The 17,003-nt window shown below is 39.4% G+C and overlaps 1 protein-coding gene across 4 annotated transcripts in view; it reads left to right on the top strand.

Annotated features, from left to right (window-relative positions):
- Positions 1 to 13,495, top strand: part of DCAF6 (DDB1 and CUL4 associated factor 6) — a 74,159-nt gene extending 60,664 nt beyond the window's left edge. For all 4 annotated transcript variants that reach the window (XM_058043712.1, XM_058043703.1, XM_058043694.1 and 1 more), the window contains 5 exons: positions 4,032 to 4,170; positions 7,218 to 7,374; positions 8,875 to 8,963; positions 11,469 to 11,574; positions 13,049 to 13,495. In XM_058043712.1, coding sequence (XP_057899695.1) covers positions 4,032 to 4,170; positions 7,218 to 7,374; positions 8,875 to 8,963; positions 11,469 to 11,574; positions 13,049 to 13,113 — 556 coding nt within the window. In that variant the 3' untranslated portion in view covers positions 13,114 to 13,495. The remainder of the gene's footprint in view (positions 1 to 4,031; positions 4,171 to 7,217; positions 7,375 to 8,874; positions 8,964 to 11,468; positions 11,575 to 13,048) is intronic.
- Positions 13,496 to 17,003: the final 3,508 nt, after the last annotated feature.

Below are 17,003 nucleotides of genomic sequence, written 5' to 3'. Positions count from 1 at the left end.
ACACACAAATAATATCAGGGTCATGGAATGCCCTGAGTTAGAAAGGACCCAGAAGTGAGTCCAACTCAACTGGACACCCCCAGGAATCCCACCGTGTGCCTGACAGCATTGTCCAGATGACCATAAGGCGCTGGAGAAATAAGATCTAAGTTAATGGTTATAAGCCTTAGGTTCTCTGCAATTGTTTTGGGTAGGGAAAACAGTGCAAAGGAGAAGGTGGCAACAAGAGTGGATAAAAACTAAGATGTTAACATCAGAGAGCTCAAGAGAAGGAGCCAGGGTTTGTGGTCCTCAGCATTGGTCCAGTGGAAAATCTCTCTGTCCCTGGCAGGGGCTTGGGGGATGATCTTTAAGGTCCCTTCCAGCCCAAAGCTGTCTACTATGAAAAATAGACCATGTTTGTCTCTGTGTGAGTACATTTGGAAACTTGGGAAATGAAAAAAATCCTCAGTACTGAAGGAATCAATACTGAGCTCAATACTCAGTGCAGAGCTGAGACAAGAGGGATGGAGCAAGGAAGCAGGGAGACGTGAGCTGAGCTCAGGAGACTGACCATTATCAGCCTGGATAATGGTGTTTGGAAGAAGCAGGGTTATCTCAGGTACCAGATGAGTTTTATGGCAGCCACTACATTATTGTCCTTTAACATACAAACCAGGTATACAATTATGCAAATTGTTGTTTTTAAAAAACAGAATTTTTTTTCAGAACTTCTAAATATACAGAAAACACCCTATGTGACAACTTATATATTTTAAGACATAGCTTATGTGTATACCTATTTTCCATTTCTCTCCATTTATAATATATAGCTGCAGATCAGTTTGCATCAAAGAATTTTTGTGGGTTTGTTTTTTTGTTTGCCTATCTTGAACCTATGTTTAAGTAAAAAAATATGGCCTCACTTCTGAATCCCTACTCCATTAATCTCGGGCTTAATGTAAATGGACTTTTGATAATTAATTACAACTATTAACTTTGAGGGCTTTAAACCTGGCTGATCATAAGGGGAAAAGCAGTGCTCTGTGAATACTTCCTAGAGCTGGGGTTGCCTGAGGAGAGCCAAGTCAGTGTGTTAAATTCCATTGTCTGACATTTTGTGCTTGGAAGAGCAGTGTGGAAGGGAAGCAGCAGCTCTCAGCCAGGCTCAGCTCAAGCTGACCTCAGAGCAGTTCAAATTGCACAGCACACTTCTGTACCCACTGATGCTCCAAGTGATGAGGCTGCTTCTGTGTTTGTGTTGGCAAAGGCAGGAATTGCTCATCACAAATACAAATGAAAGCAGCTATGTCAGATTTTTAAAACTCTTGCACATGTATGACTTAAAAATAATTCTAGAAAATCTGTAGTTATCTCAGAGAGAGGGTTTTTTCCTGCAATGTTTTTTCCTGTAATGATCTTTCTTGTGAAATGTCACTAAATTGGGCTCATGTTTATGTTTTCTGGAGCAGACTAGCCTCTGCCATGTTCTTGCTTTCTGCAAGGCTCAATCCCAGTATGACAGCTGTGTGTGCTTGGCTGCCTTCTCCCTGGTGAAGGTAATCATTGGCTTCCAAGGAAACTAAATAGAAATCCACTCCTGCCTTTTGAAATGAGGCCCCAGATGAGGAGGTTAAATTCAGAGCTCCATTTAGTTGAAAGACAGTTTTAACCAAAAATTGCTTCTGTGCTTCTGCTCTTATTTAAAAATGCATGATTCTGATTGCTGAGTCGTATTGAGGTTTTTTTGTAATGTCTGCATATTTCAGCCTAGGGAAATGGAGAGGAGGAGATCAATTTTCATAGAGATGTTTGGATGAAAAATTGTGCAAGAAACTACTTTGCTTTACCAATTAGCTACTTTAATATCATCTTCTAATCCCAAGACTTGTTACTGCTGTCCAGCAAGTAACCCTTCTGAAACAGCTGGACAAGTCTACTGCTCTCTCAGTCCTAACGATGTTTAACTTCCCAGCCTCTTCACTGCACATCTTTAATTAATGTAGGTAAATAAATGCACCAAAATTACCAAAAGGAATCACAGGAAATGATAGATGCTTTTACTTTCTCACAGAAACCCCATCTTTTTTTAAAAGCAAGTAAAACCCAAATCTGCACAAAGAGTGAAGTTTCTGTAAGTGTTTGATGCAGCCTATCATGTGTCTGTCACCTTTTTTCCTTTATGTAGAAGCAAACTGGTGAGGAGAATAACTCAGTGATCTTTAAAGTACAGTAGATAAAGAACATAGACTTCTTTTTTTACTCCTCTGTTGTATGAAGATGTGAAGAACTCTCTTAAATCTGTTGAAGGTTAAAGTTGAAAGTTGGCATATTATAAGGAATAACTGAAAAATACAGTGTGTTTATGTAGTATAAAAACGATGAACCAGGAAATTGTCTGGGGATTGAAAGGATAGAAAACTCTCACCAAGAAAGTAGTAGTAGTCTACTTTTTCTGGTGCTGTTTGCTAGGCAAACATCTGAGAAGTGTATTATAATCAATAACACACTGTTAAGTGGATCTATTGGCTGGTGCTTTCAAAACTCTTCTGGTTTCTACTAAAAAAGTATTAAAATTTATTTTAAAAGCTTAGCTGTATTAGGTGATCTGTCTTAGTAAAACAGTGTGTGGTTTGTTGGTTTATTTGTTTTTATAGTAAATAAATTTGCATGAATAGACTTACATTCCTTCTTCTTTGGTTAGCTGTAGCATAATATTTATTTCACCTTAACTTTTTGGTGCAACTTTCTCCTGTGGCAAAAATTGGACAAAAGTGTAAGCAGATCAGTGGCTGAGAGAAGTAGTTATGGGATAAATCTGGTAGGGCTTTTTTCTGGAGTAGAGGACTTGTTGCTGGATCTCCAGCATCAGTGACTAAAACACTGGAAAACATTACTTAAAAACAAATTCAGGTTACTTTTTGGCAGCAGTGTAGTGAGGTTCCTAGATCAGTTGAATTTTTAGGATCATATAAATTGCTGTAATAGTTTCACTCCTTGCATTCTGCTAAAATCTGTACCTGCTTCTTCTTGAGAGTGGCAGTCCCCTTGGACTTTGTTCAGGACCTTAAAGCTAATAATGACAAGGAATGACAGAAGAAAAAGAACTGAGATGTGACTATCTGGTCATAGCTGGAATTATGGGGATCTGCAAACTGAACAGCTAAACAGGAAAAATTTGACACCAAGGTCTGTTCACAGATTAATAAAAAATTAAGTTCCTGGAATTAAACATTCACAAAACAAATTACATAATTTGGCTTTTGTTTTTTCCTCTGTTATTTTAGGAAATCTCCAGTTGTAAACCTTACTGCTGCCATATAGGATAGGTGCTCCAATAATTGGTCTCAAATCATCTTTTCCTTAGTAGGAACTTCTTAAAGGCTGTCTAAATCTTGAATCTTTTCATAGAGGAATACTGACAAGAAATACATTGGACAAAATCTTATGAAAAACAAAATCACACTGAGACACACATTAGATCCTTAATGGCTTTTTAAAAGCTTCTGTTCTGGCATAGACTTTTTTGAAAAAAAATTTTGATCTTATAAAAAACCAAATCAGACTGAGAGACACGTTAGATCATTAATGGCTTTTTTAAAACTTCTGTTCTGGCATAGATTTTTTGAAAAAAAGTTTTGATCTTACGAAAAACCAAATCATACTGAAAGACACATTAGATCCTTAATGGCTTTTTAAAATTTAAAAACTTCTGTTCTGTTCTGGCATAGATTTTTTTTTTTCCCACTACAGAATTTTGCTACCTCAGTATGGGTGGAGGATGAAAATAAAATAGCATGTGAATTTTGCCAGCAGCTGAAGTTTGTTCTATGGAGGGGGAACAAAACCTGGCATCACTTGCCATTCCACTGTCTTGCATGCTCTTCTTGTTGTAAGCCAGGATGGAAAACATTCACGTCAGTAATTTTACAGTTGGGATGATGCTGATGTCTGTGTCAAGCTCACGGAGAATGTGGTGGAGTGCCTAATGCTGGTGTTTGGGAGCCCCTGGCCGTGCCTGGGCTCTCAGTGCTGCTCTCTCTGGCTCGCAGACGCTCGGCTGTGGCGCGCATCCAGGAGCTCTTCAGGAGGAGGAAGGAGAGGAAGGAGATGGAGGAGCTGGAGACGCTGAACATCCGGCGGCCGCTGATCAAGATGGTTTACAAAGGGCACCGCAACTCCCGCACCATGGTACGGCCTCGGGGCTGGGGCTTCACGGGCTCACCCAGGGCACTGCCCCTGCTGGCCATGCCAAGAGGGATCTGGGGGTGCTCTGGAAGCACTTGGCCTTCTGTGCCACTTGGAAGGCACAGAATTGCTCTGTGAAAATTAAAATTAATGTGACGCGTGTCACTGTGAACGGCATTGAAATACTCCTGAGTTTAAGACTCTCTCCTCTTAACATCCATTAAAATTTAGGGTATTTTTCTTCTTTTTCATTTTTTCTTCTTTTTCATTTTTTCTTCTTTTTCATTTTTTCTTCTTTTTCATTTTTTCTTCTTTTTCATTTTTCCTTCTTTTTCATTTTTTCTTCTTTTTCATTTTCTCTCTCAGCTTATGTGGCATAAAATGTGCCTACTTCCCAAATTATGATTTAATCCTCACTTTCTCTTCCAAGCTGTTCAAAATGATTATTTAATCTTTCAATTTGAAGAGCTTGGAAGGGAAAGTGAGGATCAAATCAGAGTTTTGAAGAACCTTAACATCTCTGAATTACAAAAAGGAAGGAGTGCTAGTTATTAAATTATAATTTAGCTACTAGATGCCTCAACTTCTCACACAAAATCCTGTATTTTAAGAAAAATGCAGTTACTGTGTTTGTAAAGCAATGGTGCATGAAAAACAGATGCTGCTTTCCTTGCTATTTCTTCTTTTTGGTTTTTGCAATATTTTGAAGATGTGAAGGTCTGAGTTCTAGGTGGTATTTTGCAGAAATAGCTGGTGTGTTATTTTGCAGCTGATGAGAGGAGTAGTCCCTTTACCCCCCCAAAAAACCATTTTCTAGGGTTTGTGTGAATAGCTTTGATTACACTGGGGAAAATGCTTGACTAAATTCATGTTTCAGTCTACATAAGCAACAGGGTTTAGAATACACTTTGATTAATGACAAAGAGTTCTGCACTGTATTTCAGAAATGTATTTGAATTGATAAAACCCTGATTACTTTAAAATTCCTGGCATCAGGCACTTTGTGGTTAAAAGATACTAAAAGTGAGTTCATCTAAAGCTTAATTCAATCTCTGTCTGCATAGCTGTTATTATATAGATTATTTAACAGATTTTGTTGTTTGGTTTCTTGGGGATGTGGGTTGGTCTTTTTGCCCTTGTTTCACACCAGCACCTATGGCAAGGAATGCACAGAATGAAAGAAAATGTAATTTTGTTTTCCCTGTTGGTCTCTATGGTTGCAAACTTCTTTTTGATCTGCTGGTTTGAGTAATGCCCTCATTCCTGCAAGGCAAGAGCTAATGATTTTTCCCTTTCAAATTTATGAAGGAGAGAGCTTAAAAAAGCTTTGTTTCCTACACACCTGAGCAGCCCAGGGATAAAGTTGTGTTGTCAATTACATGAACCATTTATATATCTATGTATATAATTTTTACATGTACATACACACATATGAGTGTGTGTATATGCATATATAGTGAATTCAAGTTATGCAAACAAATGGAATAATTCTGGTTCTTCCTTACTTTTAAAAACTTAATTTGGCAATCTTACATTTTTTTTTTATAGTCCTGCTTTTAAAAAAGATGACTTTTAGAAATGTTTGAAAACCAAAATTTTTAAATGTGAATTTCTGTTCTGTTCATTTCTGGGGTGCTAAAATTAGGTTTTATGAGTATTGAGAAGTATGAGTAAGAGAATACACATGACACAGGAAGAGGTCATGGTTGAAAATTAAAATAGAAAATTAATTTTCTTTTATTATTGGGGATAATCTAGATGTAACAGGATAATGAAAATATGTATTAAAAGGAGCTATAAGACAAAAGCTGCTGAAAGATTAATACATCAGAATTCATTACAGGAATGCAGCTTCTCTGCTTTATTTTTAGACATCAGGATGACTTTATTGCACTGACTGCAGTCATTGGGACATATTCTGTAGACAAAGATCTACCAAGCCTGAAATTTAAACCTGGGCTTACTTATGCTGGAAATAAACCACATATTTCTAACAGCATAAGGGTTCAACTTCCCAAGGAATCTGTACCAAGGTAGCTGAGGCAAAGCACAGAGCAAGGCAACGTCTCTGCCCTTCTCTTCAGGGCATTTTCTGAGGGATGTCTGCAGAAAGAAAGATAAGGATCCAGGCATGGCCCTCTTTAGAGCCTTAGCTGGAAAACAATTCATAGCAGGATTCTGTGTAAATAGTCTCAAACTCAAAATTCTGTCCCTTCTGCTGGAGTTACTCCTAAATGCCACACTGAACTTGCAGCATTGCAAAGGCTCTGTGTGAATCCAAGCTGCTGCCCAGGCAGCTCCTGCTTGCACAGGCACCTCTCTTGCCCCTTGGATGTCGATGAAAAGAGTTTGTAGGAGGTACTGCTGGCTCTCAAAATAACAGTTCTGCACACAAGGCTACACCTCAGCCTTCCAGGCTTGTTCCTGCAGCACAAACACCAGATTCAGCTCACATCTTGTGACTGAATTTTCTGGCTGTCGTTGAATCAATGTCCCTTCTCCCTCTGCCACCCCATCAAGCCTCTCACCTGTAGAGGACACAGGATAGCAAATTTATATCATTTCACAATGGTTATTTTGAGGTCCTATGCTGAGTAAAATCAGAAGGGATTTCTGAGGAAGGTTTCACAAGCTTCTGTCTTGTCTCCTGTTTCTCTCTAGTGGAAAATCTCCCCCAGGAATTAGCCTTTCACAAACTTTAACTTGGCCAAACTTTTCTTAAAAACTCCTTTGCATACCCCTGTCTCCAGTATAATTTCTGTGACTTCAGAAAGTGGCAGATCTACTGACATTTATTTTTATACTGTTCAGTCTGCCCCAACTCCTCTCTCTTTTTTTTTTCTTCCTGTTTGCAGCTATTTTGCTCTGGAAATCTAAAACTTTCTGAACTCTCATTTTTTTTAATCACTCTTCTTTAAATGTTTCCTTTAAAATTTCTTCAATCTCATTTCTGCATGGGCTGAGCTTTCCTTCAGCAGCACTGTTAGTACAGACACAGGAGTGTGCTCTTTTCACTGGCTGGGTCTTACAAAGTTTTGCTTATCTTGCAGATAAAGGAAGCCAACTTTTGGGGATCCAACTTTGTCATGAGTGGCTCAGACTGTGGCCACATTTTCATCTGGGACCGCCACACTGCTGAGCACCTGATGCTGCTGGAGGCTGACAACCACGTGGTGAACTGCCTGCAGCCTCACCCCTTTGACCCCAGTAAGGGCAGCATTCTCACTCTCTGCACATCCACCTTATCTGCACTAGAGCATTTCAGTCCTAAACTCTGTCTCAACAGAGCAATGCAATGATCAGTGAGATGTTGTTCATATTTCCCTTTATAATGTTCAGATAATAGTGCTTTTAATTTTGCCTCTTACTAATGACCTTTGGCCCTTAAATCCCTCCTTACTCAAAAATTTATTGAAATCACATACTCCTGGCACAGAATTTATAGAAATACTGTGAGATGTAATAAGAAGAATCTCAATTTTTTGCTGCCCTCAACACATAAAACGTTGTCTATGACACTAATGAGAGAAATATGGGGTTGCTGAAATGCCAGCAATATTTGGAAATTATATTGGAATCTGGTCTCTTCTTGGCTCTATTCAAAAAATGCAGTGGAAGTGGGTGTCTCCCTCTCACTGGCATTGTGAGATTAGAGTAATTAATGAAATTCACAGAAATCCTAATAATTTGTGTTTAGAGGAAATCCTTCATAGAAAAGATGGACCAAAGCAGTAGAAGGAATCACATGTAGCTGGGAAATCTGAACCATCCTCCAGTCTCTGACACAGTCAGGGAAAGTATTTGTGAGGTTTGTTTTTTTTCACAGCTTACCTGGCTGTGTAGTAAGAGTCAGCTATTAGTAAATTAGCAAGTAAAGTTGTTATAATAATGCTAAGAAAGGCTGGAGGTTTTTCAAATAGTTTAGGGGAACATAGAATATTGTCCTACAAGCCTTGAACTTGTAACTTTTTTTTTTGAAATTGAGTTCTTGTAAATGTCCTGAGTTGGATACTCCCTTTAGAAGCACCTTTCAAAGTGCCCTGTAGCTTTGCTGATGTCTTGTTGGAGTGTGTCACACTCTGAAGGTGTCACCACTAAGAGAGTTCATCCTTCCTCCTTCCAGGACAGTTACTCTTGTTCAGCTTCCCAGTTACTGAGAGCTTTCCATGGAATTTTAATTCTTACAGTGGCTGTTGTGCAATGATCTAGAGAATGTTCTGCAATTTTTCATATTTTTCATACTTAATTTATAACAACATCCATTGCATATTTATATTTAAATATCAAATAAATTAAATTCACTGAAATTATCAAATGTACATTTGAAATTATCTTGGTTCTGCCTTTGTACTGGATCTGCAAATTCTAAAGCTTTGTTATTAATGCATATACTTATCAGCAGAAATGGATCTGTAGTGGCTGGGTTAGCTCTTACTTTTTGCTTCTATCGTTTGTATATTTCGGTGATTTTTTTCAAATTTAAACCAAGGAGTCTTGATGTTTGCATTTGTTTTCTTCATATCTATATAGATAGATTCAAAAACAATCTATGGAGCAGACCTCATGTGGAGACTTGGTAATTACAAGCTCTGTTCAGCATGAGACCTGACATTTGCAAATAAATGCTTCAAATGAAATATTTTTAAGAGCAGAAAATACCAATAAACATAGCACATTTAATTTAGAATTACTGTTATTCACTTCCAGTTCTGGCCTCTTCGGGTATTGATTATGATATAAAAATTTGGTCACCACTGGAAGAATCCAAGATTTTTAACAGAAAACTTGCAGATGAGGTAAGAACCTTTCCTCCTTTTTCATGGTAATGTTGTGTCTTTAATTCTATAAAAGCCTTGGGTACAAATCACTGACATTGAATTAGCAGAGTTATTTAATGTTCCACAAATGAGCTACAAATAAAAAGCTGCCCTTCAGAACAGCTGACTTTGATATCCTTGGCACTTTGCATTTCCTCAGCTCTCCTAGAAATTATATAACATGATCTGCTATTATGTACATGAAAGGAGTTGGAAGAAGTGTGAACACTCAGATATAGAAGGAAAACTGGCAGGAATTAATAAATGAACATAGTGCCTGTCTCTAAACTAATAAATGAAGGGAAAATGAGGGAAATAAACTGAAGGTAATACAAGGATATACAGAGTACAAAAATCAATGCTATTAAATATTCAGTGGCATAAAATAGACTTAAAGGTTAAGATTGCACATGGGAACCTCATGGAATAAAGCAAACATTGCAAGCCCAATCAGTTATCAAAGTCCAATGTGAAGTTATGTAACTCATTATTTTCATGTTGCCCTCAGAGCAATAACTGGATATAGCAACTGGCCTGGGGTGACCATATAGCTGACTGCTGAATAATCATATTTGAGTGATTTGTATAACACAATGGATCAAAATGTTATATAGTTTTCTGTAAATAATATTATAGGACAGATTTGGTTATGGGGTGGTCAGGTTGAGGGCTTTTTTGTGAAATCTCTTGGGCACTACAGATAGAGAAGACTGGGCATTTTTAAATAATTTAATTACTCTGTAATAGTGCTAAATATATTTTAAACAAAGAGAAACACACAACCCTTATCCCTTGAAAAAAACCCCAAACCATCCACTTGTGAGTTTTGAACCTTTCCCATTATTTTAGCACTGAGTGAAGAGACCCTTCCTTGCATATTGTGTGACAGCTTTAGTCGTGACATGTTTTGGAGCCTTTGGGGTTTAGAAGTATTGCTTGTGTGCTAAAATTAATCATTGTACTTTAGTTCCCTTCCTTTATTTCTAATAATTGCAAATTATTTAGACAGTTATGTTTTCTTTAATAAAAATGTAGAACTCTCAGAAGAATTGACTGCAGTGCTGTTTGTAATTTTACATGGTTTTTGTTTTTTAATTTATTCCCTGTATTGACATACCTATGTAGGGGACAGGAGATGTTCATAGAAATAAAATAATTCTCACCATGTTAAGTTTGGCTGGAACAAGTGTCCAACATACCTGAACTGGATTTTCCAGAGAAGGGGGGAAGTCTGAGAAGAAAACACTGTGTTTGAGGAAAGTTCCATATAGATACAGAAATGTATTTAAAATTGAGAGAGGCCATGACCTCAGTGAATAGGGAAGGACAGTGGGGATGAGGACAAACCTCTGAATGGAGAAAAAGCTTCAGCAGGGGGGGTTATTATGATGCACTGCAGAAATATGGGGTGAAATATGGGGTGCCTTCTCAATTTGCTCCTGTTAGGGAGGGATCAGCTGTGCCAAGTGCCTGGCAAACCGGTGGGAATGACAGAAAAGAGGTGCTTTGATTGGGAAGGGAGGAGAAACTGCAAACATTTGCAAGAACGTGTTCCTCACACGAGGAACAGGCTTGAAGAGTCTCAGAGAGAACAAGAATTTCATTATTTTCCTGTCTTACAGCAGCTGATTTGGGAGCAAAGACTGAAAATGGTCATAACTTATCTCCATCTAAAGAAATTCTTGTGCTTAATGATAATAAAAGAATATAGTCTAAAAGCTGGGACAACCTACACTGTGGGATTACAATTTATGGAGGAAGAAAGAAGGATGGCAAGGAAGTACCATGAGGAAGGAATGAGGAAGAGAAATTAAAGTATTCATTAGTGGATTTTTTTCCCTTGAAAATGAGATGGTAGGAGCTGGCTCTTTCGAGTCATTTAGAGGCAAGCTGTAGCTCTGTTTACAAAGAATTATGGAGCTAAAGAATGTTCCTGAAGTGGGATAGAAATGGCTTGTGTTCCTTGGATTTTCTCCAGAAGTTTGAAGCAGCATGAAGGTAGGAGTTGAGGGTAACCTCATCTCTTTTCCTTCCCACATTCTTGGCCAGCACTGGTGCTAGAACTTTGTTCTCTACAACAGTTGCCATTTGGAAACAGCTCTTTCTATCATCAATCTGCTTTACTTTGTGAGAGATTTCCAAAGTTTTTCTTAGTCACTCATCTCAGTATCTGCCATGCATGTGGACAATGGAACCATGATCTCACTGGAATATTCTTTAGACAGAGAATTGGACACCTGCAAGCAGAGTCCACTGGCTGATTTTTCTTACCAGAGACAACAGCATTCAACAGCAATTATTAAAATATTCCTCCCTTATGGTAATTTTGGGTTCTGTAAAATAGCTTTTGCACAGAAACTTTGTATCTACAAGCCCCTATCAATGCAGTATAATTGTATAGTGCTGTATGCAGTATACCCCCATCAATGCAGTATAATTCTGTGTTTATTTCTGATGCTGGTCTTCTCCTTTCCCTGCCTGCAGGTTATAACTCGTAATGAATTAATGCTGGAAGAGACCAGAAACACCATCACTGTTCCAGCTTCCTTCATGCTCCGAATGCTGGCTTCATTGAATCACATAAGAGCAGGTGAGAGGCTTCTGAAGAGCTTGTCCACAGCACTGGTCTGTGAAAGAGCAGCTTGGCTGGGAAATCATCAAGACCTTCAGTTGCTGTGGCTGTACTTGGGGTTGGTGAGGAGATTCAAGGGTTGTTCAAGGTTCTCTTAATACTTAGGAATTGCTTCTTTGCTGTGAGACTTGCAACATCTTTGCAGCTGTTTTTTTTCATCTCAAAAAAGGAGCAAAATATATTTTTAGATGTTGAAAAATGCTCTCTTCAGGAGTGATCTTTCCAGTGAGTATGATGGGAAAACTATTGGGGAGGAGTGGAGTGAACTGTAAGACAAACTGGCTGTGAGTGTGGGAGTTGTCTAGGGGCGAAGGAAGGCGTGAGGATTCAGGAGTGTGGGAGGCATTGCTGAGGCTGTGGCAGCTGTTCCCAGGGCTGCAGGATGTCCCTCCAGTTCCCATGGGGCTGAAACTGGAGATAAGAGGGTTGCATGGAAGAATCATCACTGGGAACTGGATGTTGGTGCTGGAGAAGCTGAGTGCAGTGGATTGACCCTAAGATGGAGGACAGCGGAGAGACATCACACACTGTGTAGGAAGAAAGGAGATGAAGTTTTGGGAGGCTGGCATGGCATATGGGGTAAAAACCTAACAGACCTGTAGCTGAAGGTGAAAGTGATGGGAAGCAGTGAATTTGGGGGCTCTGGCTGAGCAGAGCAGTGGCTGGCAGGGGTGAGGTGTGAAGGAAGCTGTGCCTGGTGGCAGCAGCTGCTCCTCTCACCTCTGGCTGCTCTGTGAGCCTTGGGAGCCAGGAGGGTGCCATGTGTCCAGCCCAGTGCTGCACCTCCATGCCCCTGTATTTCCTTAGTTGTCATTATCTCTTCTGAGTGAAATGCTAAAAGAACTGCCCAACACTTCAGCTACAACAATTTCAGCAAAAATCTTTTATGGCTGGGTGGAGAGTTTCTAAACCTGACTGCATGTTGCTTGAGTGATTGCTCTTGAGCCAGCCATGTTCCCTCACACATTTCTGTATTTGCCTTTCTCTAAATATTTACATCCAAAGGCACTTTTTCTGATGTATTGTAGTGACAGGCAGTGATCCCCCAGTTTCTGGACTATCCACATTTCTAACTGTAGCTATTGTAGTTTCAGCTTCCCAGCACAGCATTTCTGTCCTTTGTAGTCACCATCTCACATTTTAATGTTATACTTGCATTCATCTTTTCTGTGCTGACAGCCAGTCAGCAGCTACAAGGTTTTTCCTTTTGTACACAGATTTTGCTTTCATGTCTGGAAATCCTTAAGGGCATTTCTCCTTTTCTTCTTTCTTGTGGTAACATTTCTACCCACTCTCTGCTGTAAGTGCACACAGACTTTCTTCAACCCTAAAACCCACCATTGTGTAATAGTCTAGGGAGACAACAGGTAATAAATATTTACCAGAAAAAGAAAATTTTGCAAGTTCTTTTTACTAAATCTGTGTTTTGCAGACCGATTGGAAGGTGACAGATCAGAAGGATCTGGCCAGGAGAACGAAAATGAAGATGAAGAGTAACCAACACTTGTGTGTGAGCACCTGGAAGTCAATGAAATTTGTATAAGACATTAATTATATTTTTCCTTACAGAGCTTTAGTGCAATTCTGAGGTATTGCTTTTGGATAACCTAACCTTTTGTTTTTTTTGAATGACTGTGTGCATGACTTGGGGAGAGTGTGCAAGTTAAAATAAACAAAAATGTTTTTAAAATGTTTTGCCATGTATGAGGGGTGCTAGATGATGCCAAGTGCAATATTTTCCTTAAACAGCAAATGTGAGAGCTTGGATCAATGTTTTAAAGTAACTTTCATTATAGTAAAAACGTTGGTTCAAATAAATTTCTATACCTGCTGTTTGCATGTTTGTTGCTTTCTAATTAAAAGATTTGGTTGTTTTAAATAGTTTTCTGGTTTTTCTTTGTGCAGCAATTGGTTTATCACCTTGTAACTACAACCCCATTGCTGCCTTTGCAGTATTTGCATTCTTTCTTACAGTGTTTGTGAAGTGACAAGCACAATTATTTCTTGCAGTGAGCACTGGGGACTTTTAAGATCCTGTATCTCTTGATTCTTGCATTTCCCACACTTATGTAGGCAAAAATTATCTCTCTGTGCTTGGGTCTGTAAAGCTGTGAAATAGTTGTATTTCACTGATAGATCTGTGAGTCTGCCTTTGCAACAGTAGCAGGCACATCCTCATTTCCACTGGATTTAGGGAACATGAATTTAAAAATTCCTGTGCATTGTTTCCTAGGAGCAATTATTTGGGAAGGCTGTTCAGTCTGTTTTATGGGCTTTACCTGCCTGCACAGATTTCTGGATGGCAATGGGGAAGAGAAAGTGAAGGAAGGAAGGTGGAGCAGTGGAAAGAGCTGTTTGCTCAATGGCAGTTCTTGCCAAGGATGGCAGATGCTGAGAGGCTCCATTGGGGAATACAGAATGCTGGGAAGAATTCTAAATCAGGGGGATTGTGGGTACTGGAGGCTTCATTACCCTGCTGACATTCAAATACACATTCATCACAGGAGCTGCACAAACTGTGCTGACATCAACAAAAGGAATTCCCCACACTAAATAAAAAAGAACATTAGCACAACATTCTGATGTCCTGATTCACAGCACAGGCAGGCTGAAGGGACAAAAAGGGAAAAGTAAAACAACTGAAAGAGATAAAGAGAAATTTGTGAGGGAGGAGAAGTGGGAATTATATGGAACTCAGCTGGCAGTAACAGTGAAGACATTCCCTTGGGCAAAGGAAAAATAACATAAGGGGAGAGGAAAAGTGTGAGGAGATGGATAAGGGTGGCTGGGTGGTTTCCTTGTTTGTTTCAAAGGAGCAGTTAAGAAATCATTGAAAGTGATGCAGTGAAGAGAATTTGGCAAAGGAGAAAATAACTGTTGGGGAAAGAGGTTTTTTGAGGCAGAGGATGTGAGAAGAATGGACACCTCAAACACTGGAGTGCTGCGAAACCCAGGAAACATCACATCCTGAGGAGGTCAGTGCCACAGAGAGAGAGGATGGAGATCTGCTCAGTGTTTGATGTTTACCTAACATCAGCAGGAGAGAGGAGAAAATGTCAAGGTAAGGTGCTTGTTAAGGAAATTGAGTGGGAGGAACAGCTAATATGGATATCTGTCTTTTCTGGTGGAGTAAGTGGCCCTTCTGTGGGAGAAGGGAGCATAACTGTAGGGTTTTTGTTTTTTTTTTTTCTCATGAGATAACATTTTAATCATGTTTAGATCAGTAAGAAATGAAAGAATGTTTTATGACTTCGTGGTGGATCTGTTTGGAAAGGGAGGAACACAGGGGTTTAGCACTATTCAAACCTTGCTGCTCCTAGCACTGCACTGAGCAATGTTTTTCTATCACATGTAAATTAAGCTTGAATTTTTATAACAGGGGTTCTGCTCTCATTAGATTTAAAAGAGCTATACAGGAAATATCTAAGGTGTTTAGTGTACAGATAAAATAGGATTCTCTGCTTTACTGCTGGGGCTCCTGAGCAATTTTGTGAATGAAATAGAGTAACACACTGTTTGATGCAGTTGGGTTCTCTGTAGTTGATTTTTGAGGTAATTTCTTCCAAAATTAGCCCTGGGGTTTCTACAGAAGCCTGACTCTTCTTATTTAGAAATTATTAGTTTTCTGCCTTGAAAATAAATTCTTCCTCAAGTAAATATATGGAGATGATAGCTTTTGTCTTCCCCAGAGAGGTTTAATAAATCACTGTGGCTGTCTTTCTAAAAATAAAAAAGCTGCTTCTGCCACTTTTGCTTTAGCTATAGCAATTGCCAGCAAAGAGCATACCAACAGCAATAATCTTGTCTTTTTTTCCCCACAGTTCTCCAGTAGGAACATTATTCCCAAAATGTCTCTTATTTATTCAAAGGCTAAATATTAGCTTTAATTCCTGATGCACAGTTGCTGGCTTACTGATTAAAAGGATTTAATCTCAATAAGAGAAAAAATGTAATATGTGGAGGGTTTTTCAAATTTCATTGAAGCTTTTCAGGCAGTTTTTCTAAAACAAACATATCTATAGTGTTTGGGTTGGCTTTTTTTAAATTAACATTTATGTAATGGGCTAAATCTGAGTTCCTAGACCCATACACTAATAGGAGCTGTTGGCAGAAATGGGGAATGCTGGCAATTCCAGAGTTTGCATCTGCAAAAGAATATTGGAAAATGTTATCCAAATGTGCAGAGAAGTTAATCAAGGCAATAAGCCATCCCAAAGCCTCACACTTGAGAAGGAAATTTCTGCTCGGGGTCTGGTTTCAGGCTGGGGCTCGGAGGTGGGTGGTGCTGCTGGAGCTCCCTCTAGTGCCCCGTTCCTGCTGCTCTTGGACATATCCAAAACGTTTATGGCAGCCCAAATCTGATGGACAGGATGCTGATAAGGATACAGGGAGCACCCTCTCCTGCTGTGAGGATTGCACATCCACTTCAGCACTGTCATTGCTTGTGTGCTGGGAAGAGCAAGGGTTCACGTGTCACTTCTAGGAAGGATATTCTTAACACCATTGCAAAGACCAAAAGCAACTTCTCTGATATGTTGCTACAATTCCTGGTAAATAATTTGGTGTCCTGAAGCCTGGGCAGATGGTCCCTGTAGGACACAATCTCCTTTAAATGACAAAGATGCTGAGCTTGTATAAACCACTCTGAGTTCTGCTCTTGATGCCTCCCCTGATGGAGGCAGGACAAGGTTTGTTAAAGGCATCCTGCATCACTTGGATTGTGAATTTTTCTTACCTAAGCAGTAGATAAATATTACAGTAGCTACTGTGCTCACCTTTAGCTCTTTGAGAATATCCCAGATGATGTTTTTGAGGAAGAAATTCCAAAAGTAAATGTTCAATAAGAGTTTTACTGGCCTTGTACCAACAAAATAACCACTGAGTGTGTGTGGTTGTGTGCAGGGCATGAATATGCTCAGAGGGGCTGCCTGGGAGAGCTGAGCCACTCTTTTATGGAAAGCCAGTTTTTTATGGAAAGATCCCACTGAGCCAGGCTCAGGCCATCACTCCCAATCCTTGGGAATAGTCCTGTTCCGTGGGCAGAGCTGGCAGCACTGTTGAGAAATGAGCTGCAATTAGCAGCAGTTGGATCCCAGCCCATGTTCCTCCTGATCCAGTCACACACTCAACAAGAGGCCACCCCCAAAAGCCTCAGCTGAAGCACAGGGAATGACACAGGAGGCATCTGTGAGGTCACTGCCTGCCTAAGGACAGATTGAAATAGTCTTTGAAATGTGGGGTGAAATCAATTTTAAGCTCTTTCCATGAATTATGAAGTGTAGAAATACCTTTATCTGTGTGAGTATCCAGTTTGTCTTCTCAGTGACATTCTGTACTGCTGAGCCTGAGTTATTTAAGGTAATAGAGATTTATTTTCCACAGGTTTA

Source organism: Melospiza georgiana, chromosome 2 (genome assembly GCF_028018845.1).
Source record: "Melospiza georgiana isolate bMelGeo1 chromosome 2, bMelGeo1.pri, whole genome shotgun sequence".
NCBI lineage: Eukaryota > Metazoa > Chordata > Aves > Passeriformes > Passerellidae > Melospiza > Melospiza georgiana.
This window is presented reverse-complemented; position numbering and strand designations above follow the sequence as displayed.